The 19,523-nt window shown below is 40.3% G+C and overlaps 4 protein-coding genes across 4 annotated transcripts; 2 read left to right on the top strand and 2 right to left on the bottom strand.

Annotated features, from left to right (window-relative positions):
- Positions 1 to 205: 205 nt before the first annotated feature.
- On the bottom strand, positions 206 to 1,603 carry LOC109479184 (venom protein 302-like). Its single transcript, XM_019781076.1, has 4 exons — positions 1,480 to 1,603; positions 1,160 to 1,271; positions 752 to 900; positions 206 to 258 (listed from the first exon to the last, which is right to left on the bottom strand). Coding segments are annotated over exons 1-4 (333 nt in total). The 5' UTR covers positions 1,551 to 1,603; the 3' UTR covers positions 206 to 257.
- Positions 1,604 to 3,382: 1,779 nt separating this feature from the next.
- On the top strand, positions 3,383 to 5,847 carry LOC109479171 (uncharacterized protein C1683.06c-like). The gene is made up of 5 exons (XM_019781057.1): positions 3,383 to 3,673; positions 3,835 to 4,009; positions 4,194 to 4,310; positions 4,558 to 4,703; positions 5,016 to 5,847. The coding sequence occupies exons 1-5, from the start codon at positions 3,395 to 3,397 to the stop codon at positions 5,346 to 5,348; spliced, it is 1,050 nt and encodes a 349-aa protein (XP_019636616.1). The 5' UTR covers positions 3,383 to 3,394; the 3' UTR covers positions 5,349 to 5,847.
- A 397-nt stretch (positions 5,848 to 6,244) lies between these two features.
- On the top strand, positions 6,245 to 14,864 carry LOC109479160 (adenylosuccinate synthetase isozyme 1 A-like). The gene is made up of 14 exons (XM_019781044.1): positions 6,245 to 6,504; positions 7,936 to 8,038; positions 9,061 to 9,123; positions 9,880 to 9,930; positions 10,289 to 10,346; positions 10,535 to 10,580; positions 10,725 to 10,786; positions 10,916 to 10,997; positions 11,166 to 11,292; positions 11,454 to 11,608; positions 11,779 to 11,903; positions 12,195 to 12,292; positions 12,520 to 12,669; positions 12,814 to 14,864. The coding sequence occupies exons 1-14, from the start codon at positions 6,298 to 6,300 to the stop codon at positions 12,864 to 12,866; spliced, it is 1,380 nt and encodes a 459-aa protein (XP_019636603.1). The 5' UTR covers positions 6,245 to 6,297; the 3' UTR covers positions 12,867 to 14,864.
- A 171-nt stretch (positions 14,865 to 15,035) lies between these two features.
- LOC109479116 (N-alpha-acetyltransferase 40-like) lies at positions 15,036 to 19,180 on the bottom strand. The gene is made up of 9 exons (XM_019780986.1): positions 19,130 to 19,180; positions 18,681 to 18,725; positions 18,285 to 18,335; positions 18,002 to 18,054; positions 17,776 to 17,871; positions 17,358 to 17,516; positions 17,105 to 17,188; positions 16,584 to 16,661; positions 15,036 to 15,955 (listed from the first exon to the last, which is right to left on the bottom strand). Exons 1-9 carry the CDS (start codon positions 19,178 to 19,180, stop codon positions 15,799 to 15,801), a joined length of 774 nt encoding a protein of 257 aa, XP_019636545.1. The 3' UTR covers positions 15,036 to 15,798.
- Positions 19,181 to 19,523: the final 343 nt, after the last annotated feature.

The following is a 19,523-nucleotide window of genomic DNA, read 5'->3' as shown; positions in this document are numbered from 1 at the left end:
TTTTGTATGGAAAAAAATTCAGTGCATAAAAGAAACCCTGATAAAAAAGCCTAAAAACACGCTAAAAATCCCCAAAACCCTACCTCTGCTTGGAGAGTAGTATTTAGTTCTCCATGTACAGATCACCACTAGAAACTAATAGGGATCGAGTTGACAAGAACCATGATTAAATGATTTATTCCCATCAAAACAGTTTTTTTTTTTCATCACGGTGCACGCCTCTTGTAAGCATAGCAGTGCATGGCCCTTCTGGTGTTTCCGGAATGAAGAAACATATGAGTGAACATAAATACATATACGCGGCGGAACCCATGTGTAAAAGTACTGACAGGTGGTGTCGAAATGCCTTGTTAACTTAACCCGTGTTATTAGGGAAATGGAGCTAGGACCGATGCGTGGTATAGCCTCCTTCACAGTCTTGTTGGGCGTCGGCGTTATTTTTTCTTTGAGCGACGCGAGTAATATGCGGCCGCGAGGGACGATTTGATGCCGAGGACGTTTTTGCCACGGAGAAGGGTGGAGTGCGAAACCTTCTCTTCGTGGCAAAAACTCCCTCGGCAGCAAATCGTCCCTCGTGGCCGCATATTACATATTACGCCCAACAAGACTGCGAAGGAGGCTAGGCGTGGTACTACTTTACTCGTATCCTTACCTTCAGAACCAAACTTTCTGAAAGCGTTGCTCTAGTACTCCTTTCGCAAGATAAAATTACCACAGGCCTATATGAACAATATAGTGAGTTTTCACTTACTACGCTACAGGAAAGCAGACGCCAGTCATTCCGAACATTATCGGTACCACTTGCTCCTCTCCGTCGTGGATTTCCCACCCCCCACAGAACAAACCAACGGCACAGCGACCATCCATGTTCCATAACCCTCCACAGGTCTCTCCTTCAACCTGAGGCAGAAAAAGATTTGACAAATTTCAATCTGATGGCAGTGTCAGGCTAGCTCAAATATAAACCATAGGATTATGTTGTTGACTAACATCTCATGCGGCAAAATGTTTAAAATCGCCGTAACGGTTGTTTTCTGTAGTAGACATGTAGAAGTAACAATTGGACAAGCACTATACTGACGGTAATAAAAACGGATAAGAAAACCCTATACGGTGTCGGTTTAAGTTTAATGGTCACTGGGAATACTAGCTCTATTACCTTTGCACACCGCCGGCAACAGCCGCACACGTCAGAGACGGTGCCCTGCAGACAGCCCTGTGGTTCCACGCAGGTCAGCATACCGCACGGCAGGCAGGTCAGCGAAAGGGCACTGGAGACGGGTAATGATTTCGTGACTGTGAGCGAAGCTCTGTCTTTGGAACACAAGTTCTTGATCTACTTGCATTAATTTCAGAAACTTTGACAAAACAGTATCTTCCAATTATCATGGGAAATAAAAAAAAAATTAATCACTTCTGTTTAAAAATCACATTTCCTTTTGTTTCATCATCGTGGACGAACTTTTGTAAACATCATACCTGCCGATAAGGAGAGCGAGGAGGAATATCTTCATCCACATAGTGAAGGTCCTGTTACACACGTTGTACATTCAGACTGGCGCAACTGTGATGACGTGACGACCCTACTTGTACTAAGTAGATTAAGGCGGATGTTTGGTTGCGTTGTATTAAAAATAGTTTTGAGCAAACAGTATACTTTGGGTAAGTGTCAGCCAACTTTATCAGGCACTTCCTGATGGCGGAAAGGGCTAGCTCTTTAAACATCGATATCATAGTTGAGCTAGTTGATTCTACCAGGTTGAGTGAGGGTGAAGGGGGAAGTTCTTGCTAAGGTCATCTCCGAATATCGATTTTTTTTCGTAAAGGCCTAGCTTGTATTGTTTGTAAATCTAAGAGTTACGCGATCTCATACCTTCGCTCACCGATGAATCATTGGCAAAATCTATCCCACGCAGTTCTTATAAACATACATCATGGAGGTAGAAAATGCATACATACAGGACCAACTCATACAGTGATACACCACTTCCCACAGTACTACGAATGCAATATCTACCTTTCCATAGCATCTTCAGAACAAGAGATTTTGTCATTTGAACACCCATTTGAGATGGATAAAGAACTGGCTACTCGACAGACAGCAACAGGTACAAGTAGATGGTGAGGTATCAAAACCCATTAAGGTGAAGTCCGGGGTCCCCCAAGGAACCGTATTAGGCCCCCTACTGTTCCTATGATATATTAACGACATTGATTCAAACATAGCTTCCCAACTGCGTCTGTTCGCGGATGATTGTTTGATATACCGCCCAATTGACACACCGCATGGCCAGCATACACTCCAAACGACCTGAACAAACTATGTGAATGGTCTGACATCTGGCAGTTAAGTTTTGATGTGAAAAAATGTTGCATCTTGCATATCCATAAATCTCGCAAGTCAACCAATTATATGTACTCAATGTTTGCAGAACCGTTAGAGGCTACGGAGCAGCACCCGTACCTGGGGGTAATTCTGTCACATGATCTCAAGTGGTCACATCACATCGCATATATTACTTCAAAGGCTAACAGTACACTGGGTTCCCTGCGTAACATTAGGGGGGCATCGAAAGAGGTAAGAAGCAAGGCCTATACATCCCTAGTTAGACCCAGGCTGGAGTATGCAGCTCCAGTCTGGGACCCACTCAAACTCCAACACTCACAAACAAACTCACTACAGATCAAACTTGAAGCAGTTCAGAGGCTAGATGGGTACACAACGACTACAGACACACCACCAGTGCCACACAACTTGTTCACAACCTGGGCTGGCCAACACTACAAGTCCGAAGGCAACATTCACGATTAATACTGTTCTATAAAGCCTTCCACAACCTAGTCGCCTTACCCCTACACAACCTCACCACTAGGAATACCAACAGCACCAGGGGGCACCCACTGCGGCTACAAACAGTATACTGAGAAACAGATATATACCGCAGCAGTTACATTCCACGCACTATATCTGATTGGAATCAACTACCTACTGAAATAGCTACATGTACATCACTCACGAACTTCAAACTGGGGTTGGCCCGATATATGGGCCACCCCACACATGAGTAAATAGACATCATGCTAAGACGGCCATCACTTTTTCTTTATTTTTTGCACCTTGTACAGAACTTTTTCACTTTATTTGTTATGAGCACTTCCACCACCGGCCGTTCTTAGCCGTGCACCAAGACCTACCCCTGGTCGGCTATACCCGCGAGGGTTTTGTACCAGTATTATTAAGATTAAGATTAAGAAAATACCAAATATCATTAAGCCGGTCTATCCACCACTTATAGAGTAAAGCTATTCACACAGACATACACCACCACACATGTGCGCACGCGCGGTTTGAGTGCTCGCCTGTCAGGACCTCGCGTGAACTGTGAACCAGGAAATGACTATCGTCGACCCCGGAAGTGTCGGCAGCAACATCACAACCCTTTCAAAATCAGTAAATTCAAACAGACGCACAAACATGTCGAGTGGAGAAAACAGCAGACAGTTGGTAGTGTTAGATGTAGACGGGGGTGTAGATGACGCCCAGGCCATGATGCTGGCTCTAACACACCCCCATGTACAGGTGCTGGGAATCACATGTGTTGCAGGTAACGTCAAAGTCAACCAGGTGTGCCAGAACGTCCTGAGGGTGCTTAAGGTGTTTGGCAGACCGGAGGTAAATGGGGAGATTTCTGAACATCGACTGACACTTTCACAGTCTCACATCAGCTAATATACAAAGTAGTGCAAAATGTAACGTGAAAATGTTATCGGACAGGTCAATTGACTGATTCCAAAAAGTGCAAACCAACAAACAGAGCTGTTCATTTTTTGCAGGTGCCAGTCTTTGCAGGAGCATCCGTGTCTCTTCTTGGGACTCATGTGGATGCTTGTCACTACTTAGGTCAGGATGGAATGGGGGATGTACCAGATCCTGACCCTCCCTCAGCTGACTTGGTACAGTCTGAACATGCTGTCAGTGCATTATTGAGGTTATCCAAAGAGTATCCAGGTATTTACAGTTATCTGTTGGTTGGTTGATAAAATGTTACCGATATACTATGTAATTTAAAGATAAAATGTTACCGATGTACTATGTAAGTACATGTAATTACTATGTGGGAAGAAGACTCAATTTTTTGCTACATTAACCCTCCAACAATTACATGTGCACCTGTGTGTCACCCACCTCACAGATGAGATCAACTTGGTTGCAACAGGCCCACTCACCAACCTGGCTTTGGCTGTTAGGACGGACCCAGGCTTTCCTGCACGGCTAAGGAAGCTGACACTCATGGGGGGAAACATTCATGGTAACAATGTCTATTGTTGAACCTTCAGTTTGTACCTGTGAAATGACATGTTGCTCAAAAATTGAATTATGCCATAGTGCTCTACTCATGCAACACTGCATGACATGTTACGTTACATGTATTCTGAGGTAACATGTTACAGATCACTTGAAATTTAAAAGCAGTATAGATTGCTTTACAGGAAGTGGCACATTCACCCAGATGTCTCTAACTGTTGTATAATCTTGATTTCCTACATCTATTGCAGGCCTTGGCAATGTAACCCCTTCAGCAGAGTATAACTTCTGGTGTGACCCAGAAGCAGCCCATGTTGTTCTGGAGGGATATCGCAGCTTGTTTCCTATCACAGTAGTCCCTTGGGAAACCTGTGTCCAGGACCATGACATATCATGGGTTTGTCAATCCTTCTGTAACCTTCATTTGACTGATGTGGATATTTGTAAAAAGACCTTCGAACCAAACCATCCATTACTTCTCAATCAAAATGCACTTCCCTTCAATCATGTAGTGTGGTAAAATGACTTTACACAAGGAACACAAATCTGTAGAACCAGACAATACTTTGCCTTCTATACCACCTGTGCATTTGATTGAATAATTTAGTGGGATCAGTTGGATTGAAGCATAAGTTTGTAACAATTCCATATATCATTTGCTTTTGTTTTACCCTTAGATGTGATGGTGGATTTATTGCTTGCTTTGCAGGACACCTGGATGGATATTTGTGCCATACCAACAAAACGTGGACAATTCCATGCTGCAATACAGCAACAGATGATTGCAAAACAGAAGCAGCACAGATTGTTTTCTGCACATTTCCACACCTACGACCTCTATGCAGTTGCAGTAGCATTGTTCCCTGAGGTTTTATACAAGACATTAGAGGTCTATGCCAGGGTTGAGTTAAAGGGGGAAATTACCAGGGGTCAGATGGTTTGTGATTACAATGACAAATGGGGAAAACATCCAAACGTACGAGTTGTCAAGAAACTTGACCTACCATCAGTGTTAAATATGCTACGTAGAGCTCTAGAATAGTGCAACTGTGTCCTATGGTCACTTGCATAATTGACGAAGGGAATGTTTTGTACCATTTCTATAAGAACATGGTGAAGAAATGAGACAGCTATAGAACACATGAATAAAAACGAAGATGCATAAAATGATTTTGTAAGTTGAAATTTGAATGAAGGTTCAAATCATGGACATGTTTTGATGTGCTTTTTTTTATAAAATTGCAACATGAAGATGACAGAGAAAAGACATGTTAGGTTTTCATCAATCACTGCATGTCTTAATTGTATATGTTATGACTTTCAATTTTTAAGGTTTTCAAAACACAGCATTACATCATAGCCTATATACCGACGAAATGGTGTAAAATGAGAAGTAACATACTAATGAATGGATGAAGACATATTATTATATTAATTATTTATGATAATAATCATTATCGGTACATATGCATAGGCACACTGGTCACAACAAACCTTAACAGATAACGTTAACATAACGTGAGTTCCTTTTACATTCCTTGTGTAACTACGAATGTGATATGGAGGTAGACATGATAATACAACGTCAATAATAACTGTTATCCCCAGAATTAATTGCAAACTGGAGTCTTCGGAACGCTGGTTGAAAAGCTTTGATAACCATGCTTTTGAAGACAAGGGAGTCAGGAAGCTAGTTTCCCACCATTTATTGGAACAATCAGACCGCACAAGATTATCAGATATATTTCAAAAGGACACCAAAACCTTGCGATAACGAGGAAAAGCGTCGATTTGGGGGGAAAAACATCAGAGTTTTTATAGATACATCCAGGAGAGCGTATATACCGACAACCCACTGTTACTGACAAGTAGAAGCAGATTTGAAAAGTTGCGGGAAAGTTTTTGTCATCGCGATGCATGCTGGGTGTTGCACACAGCGCGTGCGCGCCCCGGCCGGAATTCGAAACCCGCGAAAACGAGGAGGAGAGAAGATGGCGGAAAGTCGCGGCAACCTCGCGCCGCCTCGTACGGCAAATGGCGATCATTCTGACCCTGCCGAGGACGGTCCGCTCGAAAAACGGTTACGGTATCATGGCAACAAAGTCACCGTGGTCCTGGGTGCACAGTGGGGGGACGAAGGCAAAGGGAAGGTCGTGGATATGCTCGGGACAGACGCCGATGTAGTCTGCAGATGTCAGGTAAGGCGCCGGTAAGGCGGGAAGGAGAGGGGTCAGGGAATTTACCAGGCTAGAACTTATCATCTGTCGGTCGTTACATTTGTGAAGTACAATTTTCATTCTCTAAATTGAGACCAAACTTACACATCACGTGGCGTGGCCTGTCCCGGAACATATTTTCTGTGTGATGGCATAGTGCCAGCCGGGCAGAGGGTCGAGTGGCACTAGTGGAGGGTCACAGACTGTGTAACACGTCGATCAACTTTTGATTAAAATCTCTTCAGCACTATATTCGTGTTTTTCAGTCTCTCAGCCTGTCATGTGGCGTTTGCACGAAAACTGCGAAACGTGCTTATCGTAAATTGTAGAAACTATGTATGATACGTTGGTAACCTTATGGTAGTTGCCCCCCTCCCACCCTTGATGTGTTATGAAAGCCACGCATAATGTCATGTCCTAGTGTACATCATCACTGCGTGTTTGACTAACTCGATATTTGATCATCTGTTTGGCTATATTTGGGTCCCACAATGTTTCCAAAACAAGCCTAATGTAATCCAAGATATAATTCCTCTGATCTTGGAGGGAAACGAAATTATCCATATGATTTTTATTACAAGTACTTCATCTTGTTTTTAGTGTTTGCCTTGACTTTATAAAGATGGCTTTTAAAACATTATCAAACTCAAAGACAACTTAATGCTTGAACAGTTTTTCCTGGGTAGTAACTAAGCACCGTTACTTTATTGAGGGAGTGTCATAATCAACTTGCTCACGGAATAACATAGCACTATATACTAGTCAAATACATGTACATGTACTTGAAGATATGACTTTACTAAAAATGCTCAGTATCAGTATATGCACCAATGATCCCTGAACAAGAAGATGATCAAGACAACTTTGCAACTACTGAACAAGACAGACAACATAGAGAAGTACATGCATACCAGAGTATAAATTTTACATTTCTTTTGTAGGGTCACATTACTGACAAGGTTTTATTTTTCAAACCATCTTTACGTATTACCGGTATGCCGCCAATAAAGATCATCACAAAATACACAAATTATGAGTTGAGTATGGTGTCCACTTGTAATAGGCCTGGTACAGACTTGTCCCAAATTCCCAGGGGCTGGCTTGTCCCATGTGCTGAGTTGTCTGAGAATCTACAGAAGGACATGCAGGGCTCTCCCCAAGCAATGAAGCAAGGGTGCTCCCATCTCGCTAAGATCATAGCACCTCTCCCAAATGTTCAAATTAGGATTTTCTCTTAGTACTTCCTGATTTGCGGATTTTTCATCAACCGATGAAGGAGCACCTCTCCCCTAAAAAATTCTGGGGAGACCCCTGACATGGCTCAGTGTATTAGCAAAGCACATTATTTCTTCTTCACCCTAAGTTTCTATTCTACACACCCCTTAGGATGCTTGAATTGGTCTTGTGTTTCAGGGAGGTAACAATGCTGGCCACACTGTGGTTGTGGAGGGAACTGAGTATGACTTCCACCTACTACCCAGTGGGATCATCAACAACAAAGCCATTTCAGTTATTGGTGAGTAAAAACAGAAAAAATGCAGCTATTTTTTTTTTACGAATGTGCAGCTATGTTCCTGTATTCTATGCCGATAAATGAGTCGAGGGAAACTGTATACTGTACATATACCCAGGAGATGCTTTGGTATTTGAGAATTTCTTTCAGTGAGTCCTTAATGCATATGGCAAGTGTGCAAAAGATACTTGTCTTCATTACCAGGTAGTATCAAAATTAAACAGCACTAGTTTCATTGTATGACTGCATTTTGCACTTCAGTATGTTATAGATTTGAATGTACATATGTGCTCTAATTGCAAATTGCATACTCAGTGCTGAATGTAATACAGACATACTACAGAAATGAACTCTGTTCATAGTTAGGATTGGGGTCATTGTTAAACCAGGATGTTTTATTGCACATGACCCTGTATGTCAGACATGACCCCGTATGTCAGCTACAAATCCTATAACTCGTGTCAGCCATTCCTACACAGCTATATTTGAAATCCCCCTGACGTCAATGAAGGTTTCAATTTCCGTGTGGAAACCAATCAAAATGTGCCACATATCCAAGGGGGTTTGGCCATTCAGCCTTTCAAAATCAAATCATACTATTGCAATGCTCTGATTTTATATGTACAGTATTTGAAATCTCAATGCAGAAGAAATTTTATTTTTTTTCATTCACCTAATTTTGTGCTTTCTTCATACCCACTTTACCACATTGGTTCAAAAAAAATTTCCATAATAAAATATTGGCGTTGTTATGTCTGAGTGACAAATCTAAATGCTGTATGGGTTTAAAGGATATACATGTACATACATTGAGCCTTAGTAAAGCGACATGTATATTGTACCAGAAGTAAAATATTCTGAGTCATGTACACTTACGGTATGGTACTATTAATAAGTGTTTATGCCTTTTTATCAAGGGCATTAACAATTGTAGATGTCTGCATGTAGACTAGACCTCTGTCTCATTTTTTACAAGCATTTGAGCCCCTCATACATGTATGTTGATATTATTTCATTTGCATTAGGGAATGGGGTGGTAATTCATCTTCCAGGACTGTTTGAAGAGGCTGGGAAAAATGAAGCCAAAGGTGAGGCACCAAGTGTTTATACAGGGATAGGAACTGTGCACATTTTGTGCAATGTTTAAACTATTCCAAGCTCTTTGTCATATTGCTACACAGCACATTCTGAACTTAAATAGTTGACAAGCAGAAGAACATAACATGTTCCAATAATAAGACTTCCATGTCCTTTTCAGAAAGGTCAAACAGTACATGTATAAATTCCTAGTCAGTCACTGAACTGTTTGGTGAACTCGTCACACAGCTTGTATGTTGTCAGCTTGATATGCCATAACTGATGGTCAGCTGCAGCTGCCCTATATTTCTGAGGGTTGATGATGTTTGAGCTTAGGCATGGACAATACTCTGGATGAAATCTGATAACCCTTTCTATATTTGATCCCACAATATTTTGACATATCTAATTTCACACAATCATTAAACATGCTAATATGCTACACTGTACTGGACTTGTCTTGATATCAACAAACACAAACCTTAATTGTAATGTATGCAACATCTCCTGTGAATTCTTATTGATTATCATACTCTAACATTAAGATGTAGTTCCTGTTCAATGTGCAGACTAGTGTAGATATTAGACCTGTACTGTTTACCAATTTGACGTACAGTCATTAATTATATCCATTACAATAGTTGTGCAATAAAGTGGATTGATTGATTGATTGTATACATGTATGTAGGTGTGTATGTATGTATGTGCGGGGTAAGATCGACATACAGTGATGTATTAAGACAGCTACTGACTTGTTGTCTCACCAGGCCTGATAGACTGGCAGGACCGTCTCATCATCTCTGACAGGGCTCACCTTGGTAGGACATTGTCTCAGTTTATTTCATAAGGATACATGTATTATGCTTGTGGTACTTAATAAAGAACAAATATGGTACTAAGTCTTGATGAAGTCAAATATATACAGGCTATATCGTATATTTTTTCTGCTATAAAAATAATACAGCTATTCTTCACGTCATTTACATATCAATTCATAGTTTTTGGATTTCCTGTTAGTCACTGATGAAAAGTAGTAGATACTACTTGAAACATTGATAGGTTTATTCCCCATCATGTACCGATGGTAGCATGTAAAGTATTAACTTCACAGTTTTTAAGTCCTGTCCATTGTTCATCAACACATGACTTCTAACATATAACAATGTATGTTTCCAGTTTTTGACTTCCACCAAGCTGTGGATGGACTTCAGGAGCTGGAGAAAGGAGGGAAAAGGTAAATTTCTGAAATTTCTGCCTATTTCATGATTCTAATTAATCTAAAAGACTCACTAACCAGATAGATTCAATCACTAACCAGGGAGTTTTTTGTCAATGAGTAGTTCAAAGACAGCAGTCCATTTGAATGTCTGTGTTGAACCAGTTGTTATTCTGTCACTAATTACTCTTGTTTGATTCTTCAAGCCTTGGGACTACCAAGAAAGGCATTGGTCCAACATACTCTTCCAAGGTAGGAATGTTTGGTGACAATTTGTTGATACAGAGTCTGAGATAAAAGATACAATGATTTACGTTGCCCTTTTAAAGTATGACTTTTAATAGCAGGATGAACAAATGTCTCCTATCCTGACCACTGTATTCCCCTTGACCACAGGCAGCACGCAGTGGTCTCAGAGTATGTGACTTGCTTGCTGACTTCAAGGTCTTCTCTGACAGGTAAGGGAGACTAGCCTTTCACATGAAGGACATAGAAAATGCTTTCCTTCTCAAAGCTCAGATTAGAAGAACTTGTTTAGTTAACTATGGTAAGAAAATCTTAGTTGACTGTTGTCTTCCTGTTCACAGGTTCAAGATGCTTGTGACGCAGTATGAGCGCATGTTTCCCAATCTTAAAGTGGACGTGGAAGTGGAGCTGAAGCGTTATGAGGTGAAGGAATAGTCTGTCATTCATTCCTGTGATACAAGCTAAAGAATGGGGGTAATCAATGATTGACTCAAGCAATGTGCTTTTAATGCTGTGATGTTTGTTGATGGATCAGACCTAGAATATAAGTATCTTGCAAGTATGACATGCATTTCTTTTGGACACCTGCAGGAGCTGAAAGAACGGGTTAGGCCCATGGTGAAGGATGTGGTGCACTTCCTGAACACACAGCTAGAGGGCCCACAAAAGAAACTTCTTGTGGAAGGAGCCAATGCGACCATGCTGGATATTGACTTTGGTACAAGCAATTTTTTTACATGATCGCTCAGAAGAATCCATTTTCATATCTGAATTCCCATCATGTTACTGAATCTTATAAACACTAGACCTGGAAGGTTGCCAGGATTTTTCTAATTTTGAAAAAGCTTTTCACAATGGTTGATGGTGCTTGTCCTGTAGGAACCTATCCTTATGTGACATCTTCCAACTGCACGGTGGGTGGAGTGCTGACAGGGCTGGGCATCCCACCCAGGTGTATTGGAGAAGTGTATGGTGTGGCCAAGGCTTATACCACCAGGGTTGGAGATGGAGCCTTCCCAACAGAGCTGAACAATGTAAGGGCATTTGCTACAGCTTGTCTCTGTTTTTTGAAGCTTCTGACCTTGTTTGTTTTGTCCTGTACAGGCAGTCCAAACTTTGTAATCATTGGCATACTGCAAAGACTCTCATAAAGGGGCAAAGCCTTGAATAACAATGTAAATGAGCTTTGTCATTGTGTTCACAGGAGCTAGGAGAGCTGCTACAAGAACGAGGCCATGAGTTTGGTGTGACTACCAAGAGAAAAAGAAGGTGTGGCTGGCTGGACCTGGTGTTGTTGAAGTATGCCGACATGGTCAACGGCTTCACGGCGTGAGTACGATATATTGTCAACACTGTTAACTACATACTTAACTGCATGTTTTATGTTGTGGGACAAACCAAAGGGAGGTAGACTTAAATATGATACCTGTCATGTCTGATTCTGACTTTGTACTTGACACGCTCCTGATAATTTCAATAATAACCATGTTTAGTTTTATCATGGACAAAAGGCAAAGTTCATGAGCCTCCATATTTCATACTCCCAGTAATATACATGATTGTAAAGGAGAGCCAGATTGATAAGACAGTATGAACAGATGTTGGATGTTGTGCCTACAGCATTGCACTCACCAAGCTGGACATTCTGGATGTCTTTGATGAAATCAAGATTGGTGTAGCCTACAAACTGGATGGCAAGACACTTCCCAACTTCCCAGGTAAGAACACTTAAAAATTAGCAGCGTTGATTGAGCCTGTTTAATATCTTCTAATAGAGTGAAAGGTAAACTCATGCTAGTGCAGATTGCTATGCAATGTCAGCTTCAGAATGAGGAAGGGCTGGGATATTTGTATTGAATGGGAGGTAGGAACATAGGAATGATAGGACACCATGACCACCTTTAAATTGGTTTTTGAGGTTTCCTACTTTCCTGATCCCCCACAGCCAACCAAGAGGTGCTGAAGCAAGTTGAGGTGGAGTACTGCACCATGCCGGGGTGGAAGACAAACACAGAGAATGTGCGCAGCTTCAAGGACCTGCCCGAGAACGCACAGAAATATATCAGGAAGATCGAAGAGCTTCTAGGAGTTCCAGGTCGGTTTTCAGTCTTAGTCATAGTGGATTCTAGTCATTCTATGGATTGTGTATGATGAAAAGGAAAATAGGCTAAGAATAGCATGATAGCATTCAAGATTTTTCTTGGATTTCATAGATTGATGTCTTTTTTTCCTTTTCCAGTGAGATGGATTGGTGTGGGTGCTGCCAGGGACTCTATCATCAAGATGTTTTAGGGAGATTTCAGCCATGTCACGCTGCCTCTGCACCACAAGAACTTTACATGCTGCTCCTCAGGAACTGTGGGATGGTTTGTGGTAGAGCATAAATTGCAGTAGTCCAATGAACATGAATAATGTTTTAGCCAAATCTAGCTGATAAAATGTAAAAACTTATCAAATTTAACCATGTCACAGAGTCACTTAAATACGTACAGGATTACTTCGGCACAGTTTTACAACATGTATGAGATCATTGGTACAAGTCAGGCAATGTAAGTCAACAGTTGTGTAATGGTCTGTGATGAAGGCATAGTTAGCATAACATAGGACAATATTGTATTCTGCCAAAACAGTAGTTTCAAGTATGGTCCTTCCATTTTAGAAGCTTAGTGAGGGTTACATGTGTATTTCAGATTGAAATTGAGGTATGACTACTAAAACAGCATGTTTCATACAAAGTACTTTCCTCTACATTGTAGGAGAACGGGACATGCTTCCCATGTCTGAACTTGTTTAGATCCCACACTGTCACAGAAACACACACACAGTGTTGTGTTGCTTTTAATGTATCAGCCCTGCAAGTGTAAGTGTTTGTGTGAACATGTACATTGTATCTACTGGATACATTTTGTCTTCCCTTTATACACTACAAGCTGCGGGTACGTGGGTAGAGAAAAAATTGTTGCCCTCATGGTAAAAGTGAAGGCTGGCCTTACTGTAGAGTGAACAGTGCACACATTTCTTGCACAGGGCAACACAAGAAGAATATCTGTGAAAACACTACTACAAGTCATGTTTTTCCTTTCACTAAATTGTCCATATTAGTTGTTTTAAGCTTAAAGAGGAAAATTGAAATGGGTGGCTTTCTGTTTGTGCTTTTTAATACCCCGTAAAGGAAAGATTTTTTTTTGAAAGTTGTGTTGGATGGATTCTGCTCTTAAATGGTATAGATTTAACAAATATATTTCTAAAATATTCACCTAGTTATTGTGGTATATTAATTGATGCCTACGGGTAGCTGTTTTGGTCTACCTCAAGAGTTTGTGGTGTTGGGATTGTTGGAAAGTTTATCTTATGCCATGTTGTATTGCTGTTCTCACTGCTGTTGTGTACCAGTGCAAATCCTGTGCAGGTAGATCATAAAAATAAGGTGAAACAGAAGAGTAATCTCCACAGCTAAATCTTTCCTGAAGAGGGAGGATTTAAGACAAAGAAGCTGCAAGTTCTATTTTCTTGCTCATAATGCACAAAAGTGACATAGATATATGTACTCTTCGAATATCTTATAGCATGGTCACTGATGTTATGCTCTCTACCTGCAAGCTTTACGGTGTTTTTGAATTTTGATACTTTCTTGCCATTGACACAATTCTACTGTTCTTTCAAGTGAAACTGTACATTGTTGTGTCCTCTTCTGTTCAAATGCAGCTATTTGTACTTGTCTACATGATGACAACACCTTCCAGGTATGCTAGGTTTCTGTTGACAACTGCTGTTGTAATGGACATGATGTCCCAAGCACTGGAGAACATGGCAGGAGTATTGTTGTTTTGTGTGATTTTGAAGTTTAGAAGACCTTATCACTACTATGCACCTATCAATGTAGATACACTTACAAGAGGAGGACAGGTTGGATATTTGACATAAGGGAATGAAGCTAAACTTAAGTGTGAAGGGCAGGAACATTGCAGCTTAACGCATGAACATGAAAATTTGTACAATTCTGACGTTTATGATTTTAACTTCTTGTTCATACCTTTATGTCTATTAGAGTTACAGCTCAAGTACACATTTCCTTAGCCCACCCCCTCCCTTTGGGTGGTTGTACACTGATAGGTGCATCAGAAGGGGGTACCGGTAGTAAACAATAGTTTATATCAGATGTGAACTATGGTGAGGATGACATGTATAAAATGGAAGGTGGTGTTGGTTTTACAGTAGGTTAAATACTTGTCTTTTATCTCCAGAAATATTATGGCAAAGCATGAAATAAATTTTGATTTGAAAATGTCATTCATGTATTCTTAACACGTCTCCACAGCTGTTATCAAGCTTTTTTTACTGGATGAATGTGCAGCTTTTTATTCATTTCATAGCTTTGCAGTCTTCCCTCTTTTCATATAACCAGCTAATTGATATAAACCATTGCTGCTATCCTAAAAAAATAGACCAACATCCACATAGAAGAACGTATAGTTGGGGTGATACCCACAATTTATTCAGCATGATTTCTACTACTTTCCCAGCCTTGATAGGACAAAAGTTGGAAATAATTGGTCCACTTGTATTAAAAATTTTCACCTCAATGTCAGCACACTTCCAAACTGTTAAGTATATTTTACCTCAGCAGTACTTCTACATTCACACATGGGCAGGACACCATAATGCCCCAAGAGCAGGAATTGTGGGGAGCAATGTGTCAGCATCTGGTCTGCCACTGGGTACCTAGGCAGGTCTACATTTTTTGACCTTTCCTTGCATTGCTGGTGTTGGAAAGGACTACTGATTTCAATTGCCAGGGGTATGTTACACTGATACGCCAACAAAGCCAAGTATGTATAAATATAAGCCAAGTTCATCTTGAAAATATGATCAGGAAACCATACAGTACATGAGTATGTAAACTTTGAGATCAATGTTGAGATAGTTAATAAGTATAGGTCTGGCATTTTTACTTCTGCAATTCCCAATATACACAATTCAGTGTTGCCATACATCTTCCTAATATGTATACAATGTCCTACAAAAATAATGTATCCCCGCTTCACTAGTGTAACCAACACAAACTAATTATAGTGGTTAGAAGACACATGCAGTACTACAAAGATGCACTTGCTGGGCATCTTCAATTCCAATTGTAGCAATAATGATGTGATAACCATAGTTTAGTCTAAGGAGTATTATTTAAGATGCAGATACATGTATGTAAATCTCAGCCATGTAGTCATCAGTGAGGGTGGTTGTGTGGTCCACCTGAGCAGCAGTGGGTCCCTTCCTGCTGCTTCTTGGCTCCGAGAATCGTCTTCTTGCTGAGGATCTCATAGCAGTACTCGTCTGCTTCCATGGGGTCACACAGACCTGGGTCTGTCTCATCCAGCTCAAACCTGCCAATCACACAGCAGTTGGAATAGTTCATAATTACAACTGCATGATGTAGAGGATATTGAGATTTTCTTTAATACAACCAGAAAAGATACCTGCTTACATTTAGATGCCTATCAGACATGTTTGTCAGCTTCTGACTGGGATACTGCTTTTTGTATATGTAGCCAGTGTTGATGGTGCTATGGCCAAGTGAGGATACAAACTTGGCCACGTTTGGAATGGTGTTCAGGCTGCAACAGCACCAACTAAATTGGCTACATATTGCAGTCAGAAGCTAGTACTCCAGTGAGTCAAAAGCTCTGAAGAAGCTGTCTGATACATGATAGGCATCAAAATGTAAGCATGAGAGTCATTTCATTTTTATTTACTGGTTGTGTAAAAGAAACCCCCAATGTACTATTATGTTCTATGATGAAATTATTTTTCTGATGCATGATGCAGAGTTTGGCAAATCATTGTAATGGCACTAAACTATGGATATGTTAACTTCAGAATTGAACTGAGATAGACATGGTTTTCTTTTTTTTGCAATGTTTTCACATTCCAAACTGCTCAATATCAATAACATGACAGTGAAAACTTGTTTGCTATTTAATTTTCTCCTTTCAAAGTTATATCAATACTCACTTCAGTCCCTTGAGGAAGAAGTCCCTGGATTCTGTGTTCATTTTGAAGACTGTGACCATCACCTTCAGCATTTGGGCCCTGAACAGCAAATTGAAATTGTGAGCACTCACATCTACATGGATTTACATATACAGAAGACTGGTGTTATACATTGCTTACCAGTAGTAATCTGATGAAAGGAAGTGTAGGTTTAATTTTTCCTCCATGTGACTGGCTTATGTCTGTGCGAGAAACCTGGCTGTATGGTTACTTATTCACACAGATTCTAAATTCCCTGTATAATGGTCCTGTGAGTTAGGCATTTTGCTGGTCTGTAGACCTTGTATCTAAAATTCTGTCCCTAATGTACTGGAGATAAGTGTTGCATGTCACTACCAAAAAGACTGTATTTATACTTTCTTCTAGATACTTGCAGACAAATTCCAAGTAATGTGACCACTCCAAGGACCCATTCACAATAAGTTGTAAATTCTAGTGTTCTTTTCAGCATTTTTTCTAACACCTCCACAACACGCTCTTACTTGTTTGCCAGGAGCTGAAGAATCTGCATCATAAACTTCCCAAGTCCTTTTTTCTGTGCTGGCTTTGTCAGTTGGATTTCATAGCTGCAGGCAAAGAAAATAAGGCATGTCTTGAACTCTCTTAAAACTGTACACCAATATATGCTTGAAAATGTCACATAGCATCCTGTTACACAACAGTCAGTGAGGGGGTTCTTGCATTACATTGTTTATACTGGTTTGAAAATCATGTATAAAACTGAAGGGGACCCACCAATACAGAACTTCCTCGTCCTCATCCATGTCGAACCTGAAGTGTGAGAAAGCAACAGGCTGGCCCTCCTGGTTCCTGGCCACCAGGTACCAGGCCTTGTCTTCTGTCAGCTCCTCTTTTTTCAGACGATCATTCCAGCCCCAGTTACTCTCCTCATACCTTACAGACATAGAGAACGACTTTATGACAAGCACTGTGAACTTTGGTCACCACTTTCATAACTCATCATAGTGATACCTTTATTATCATGAGTAGAATAAACCAACCTTGCAAGAAATAACATTATTTTTACAATATGTTTTAATGTACACACCTGTTCAGTTGCAGTTAAACTTAAGTTGCTATTTTCCAAAGAGATAACGTTGTAAATATACAAAAATTCCATAAATTAGAAAAATCCTACCACTTGATGACCTACAATGTTTGCATGTTACTCTTAGTGATGGAGAAGGCCCAGTCCACTGTATCCTTGTCCAACTCAGCCACCTTTTTACACTCAATGACCAGATTCAGCCTGTTGATTAAGAACAGGAAATATTTCTTAAACCAATACAATTTGCACAATGAAAGTAGATTATAACTAATAATATAAGATACTACCTGAAGTACAAGTAGGTTCATTGTGTATTTGCATATGTACTCACCCATTCCTTTCATATTTCTTGAATGGAGTCATTGTTGCCATTGGGTCTTCTTGCTACATATGGAAAGACACAACACTATGAAGTTACATCCTGGTCAATGATTTCCTAAATTGAGAATCATGCTTAAGGTTGTGATGTCAATGGTTGGTTTCCCCAACATCCACGTTCTTGTAACTACTGCTCACCCAATCTTGGCCTAAAGAAAGCTTAGCAATCAATTGAGCCATTCTCATGCAATGTGATAGAACCAATCCAGTGAAATCTAGTTTTGTAATACATGTACCTTATTTGCTGCCTCCACAATAGTGAAGGAGGCTGCCAGCTTTGCCTGTTCCTAGAGGGCAGAAAAATACCAATTTCTAGTTACACGCTATGTACAGTATTATGGACATTTAAGAATCACCTTATCACTATATATCAGTGGTAATCAATATCAACATGATGATATTGTTGTTTAGTGCACACTGGTTATTATGTAATTAGTGTTAGCAGTCAGGGATACCTAGAAAAAGGTCTAGTAACAACCTGAGTGTACTTTCCCTGGATAAATAAAATAAAATGTATTTACATGATCAGAAAAGCTTGGTATATCGGTAACATTACCTTTTCTTTTTCATTTCTTTAAAATTCCTGGGCTTAACATAGTAGTCAAATATTTACTCCCTAAGATATAACTCACCTCCTTTCTCCTTTTCTTCTTTTCCTTTCCCTTATTTGATTTCCTCTGTAACAACAATGTGCCAGTTTACAAGTATTGTTCACAAAACTAGTGTACATGTATGTCCCTTTCACATGCTACAACAACACTACTTCCTCTGTGAACTGCGGAATCCACGAAGTTCAACGCTGCAGTACTACAACACCTGAGGACGCAGCAATAGCGCATCGCACAGCTCCCCTGCACGCCTTACCCCAATCCAGGGGTGTTGTGCAGTACAAGAACAAGAACAAGAACAAGACAGAACCCTTACTTGTGTCTATGAAAATGTAAATTTTTCAAACATTCAACAGAATAAATGTTGCATATTTCATCACATTTAGCTATATGATGAAATCATGCACAGCTGTGCATGATTTCGTTCCATACACTGACATGTCATAAAGCTGCCTATAAAATAAACTTCTAACAGGTTGCTCCTTGAGGGCCAACAAAAGTTGCACATATTGCACAAACCTCATTTGGATAATGCATTGATTTACAATTACTATATTATAAGCCGACTGATCATGGCAGTGAAATATTTTCAGACGGTTCAGGACAACAATTTTATAACATGGCTGATTCTTTCGTGGTTATAGAAGGTGGTTATAGAAGCACTAATTGTGCTCGAGTTGTTCATACGCAGACTGCTAATATAAAGTCTATGTGAATTTGTTTCAGAACTCGATCATAAATCATATCCGTATGTCGCCGACAGAGTACCTGTGCCCCCCCCCCCAAGGGCTACCTCTAAAACGTAGACCTTTTAGGTCATTTGAAGGACATAGACGCTACAAAACATAATTAACAGTTTCTTTGCTG

Source organism: Branchiostoma belcheri, unplaced genomic scaffold, assembly GCF_001625305.1.
Source record: "Branchiostoma belcheri isolate BF01 breed outbred unplaced genomic scaffold, Haploidv18h27 scaffold47, whole genome shotgun sequence".
Lineage (NCBI taxonomy): Eukaryota > Metazoa > Chordata > Leptocardii > Amphioxiformes > Branchiostomatidae > Branchiostoma > Branchiostoma belcheri.
This window is presented reverse-complemented; position numbering and strand designations above follow the sequence as displayed.

Bases quoted from the DNA above. Each gene is read 5' to 3' on its own strand.
- LOC109479184 (XM_019781076.1), bottom strand. From the start codon at position 1,550: ATGTACAACGTGTGTAACAGGACCTTCACTATGTGGATGAAGATATTC. The intron at 1,272-1,479 runs GTATGATGTTTA...ACCCGTCTCCAG, and splicing joins CTCGCTCTCCTTATCGGCAG to TGCCCTTTCGCTGACCTGCC. The intron at 901-1,159 runs GTAATAGAGCTA...TTTCTGCCTCAG, and splicing joins GTTGCCGGCGGTGTGCAAAG to GTTGAAGGAGAGACCTGTGG.
- LOC109479171 (XM_019781057.1), top strand. From the start codon at position 3,395: ATGACTATCGTCGACCCCGGAAGTGTCGGCAGCAACATCACAACCCTT. The intron at 4,311-4,557 runs GTAACAATGTCT...CATCTATTGCAG, and splicing joins CATGGGGGGAAACATTCATG to GCCTTGGCAATGTAACCCCT. The intron at 4,704-5,015 runs GTTTGTCAATCC...CTTGCTTTGCAG, and splicing joins AGGACCATGACATATCATGG to GACACCTGGATGGATATTTG.
- LOC109479160 (XM_019781044.1), top strand. From the start codon at position 6,298: ATGGCGGAAAGTCGCGGCAACCTCGCGCCGCCTCGTACGGCAAATGGC. The intron at 9,931-10,288 runs GTAGGACATTGT...GTATGTTTCCAG, and splicing joins CTCTGACAGGGCTCACCTTG to TTTTTGACTTCCACCAAGCT. The intron at 10,787-10,915 runs GTAAGGGAGACT...TCCTGTTCACAG, and splicing joins TTCAAGGTCTTCTCTGACAG to GTTCAAGATGCTTGTGACGC.
- LOC109479116 (XM_019780986.1), bottom strand. From the start codon at position 19,180: ATGAGGTTTGTGCAATATGTGCAACTTTTGTTGGCCCTCAAGGAGCAA. The intron at 17,872-18,001 runs GTGAGTACATAT...CTTAATCAACAG, and splicing joins AAGAAATATGAAAGGAATGG to GCTGAATCTGGTCATTGAGT. The intron at 17,517-17,775 runs GTAGGTCATCAA...TATGTCTGTAAG, and splicing joins AAGAGTAACATGCAAACATT to GTATGAGGAGAGTAACTGGG.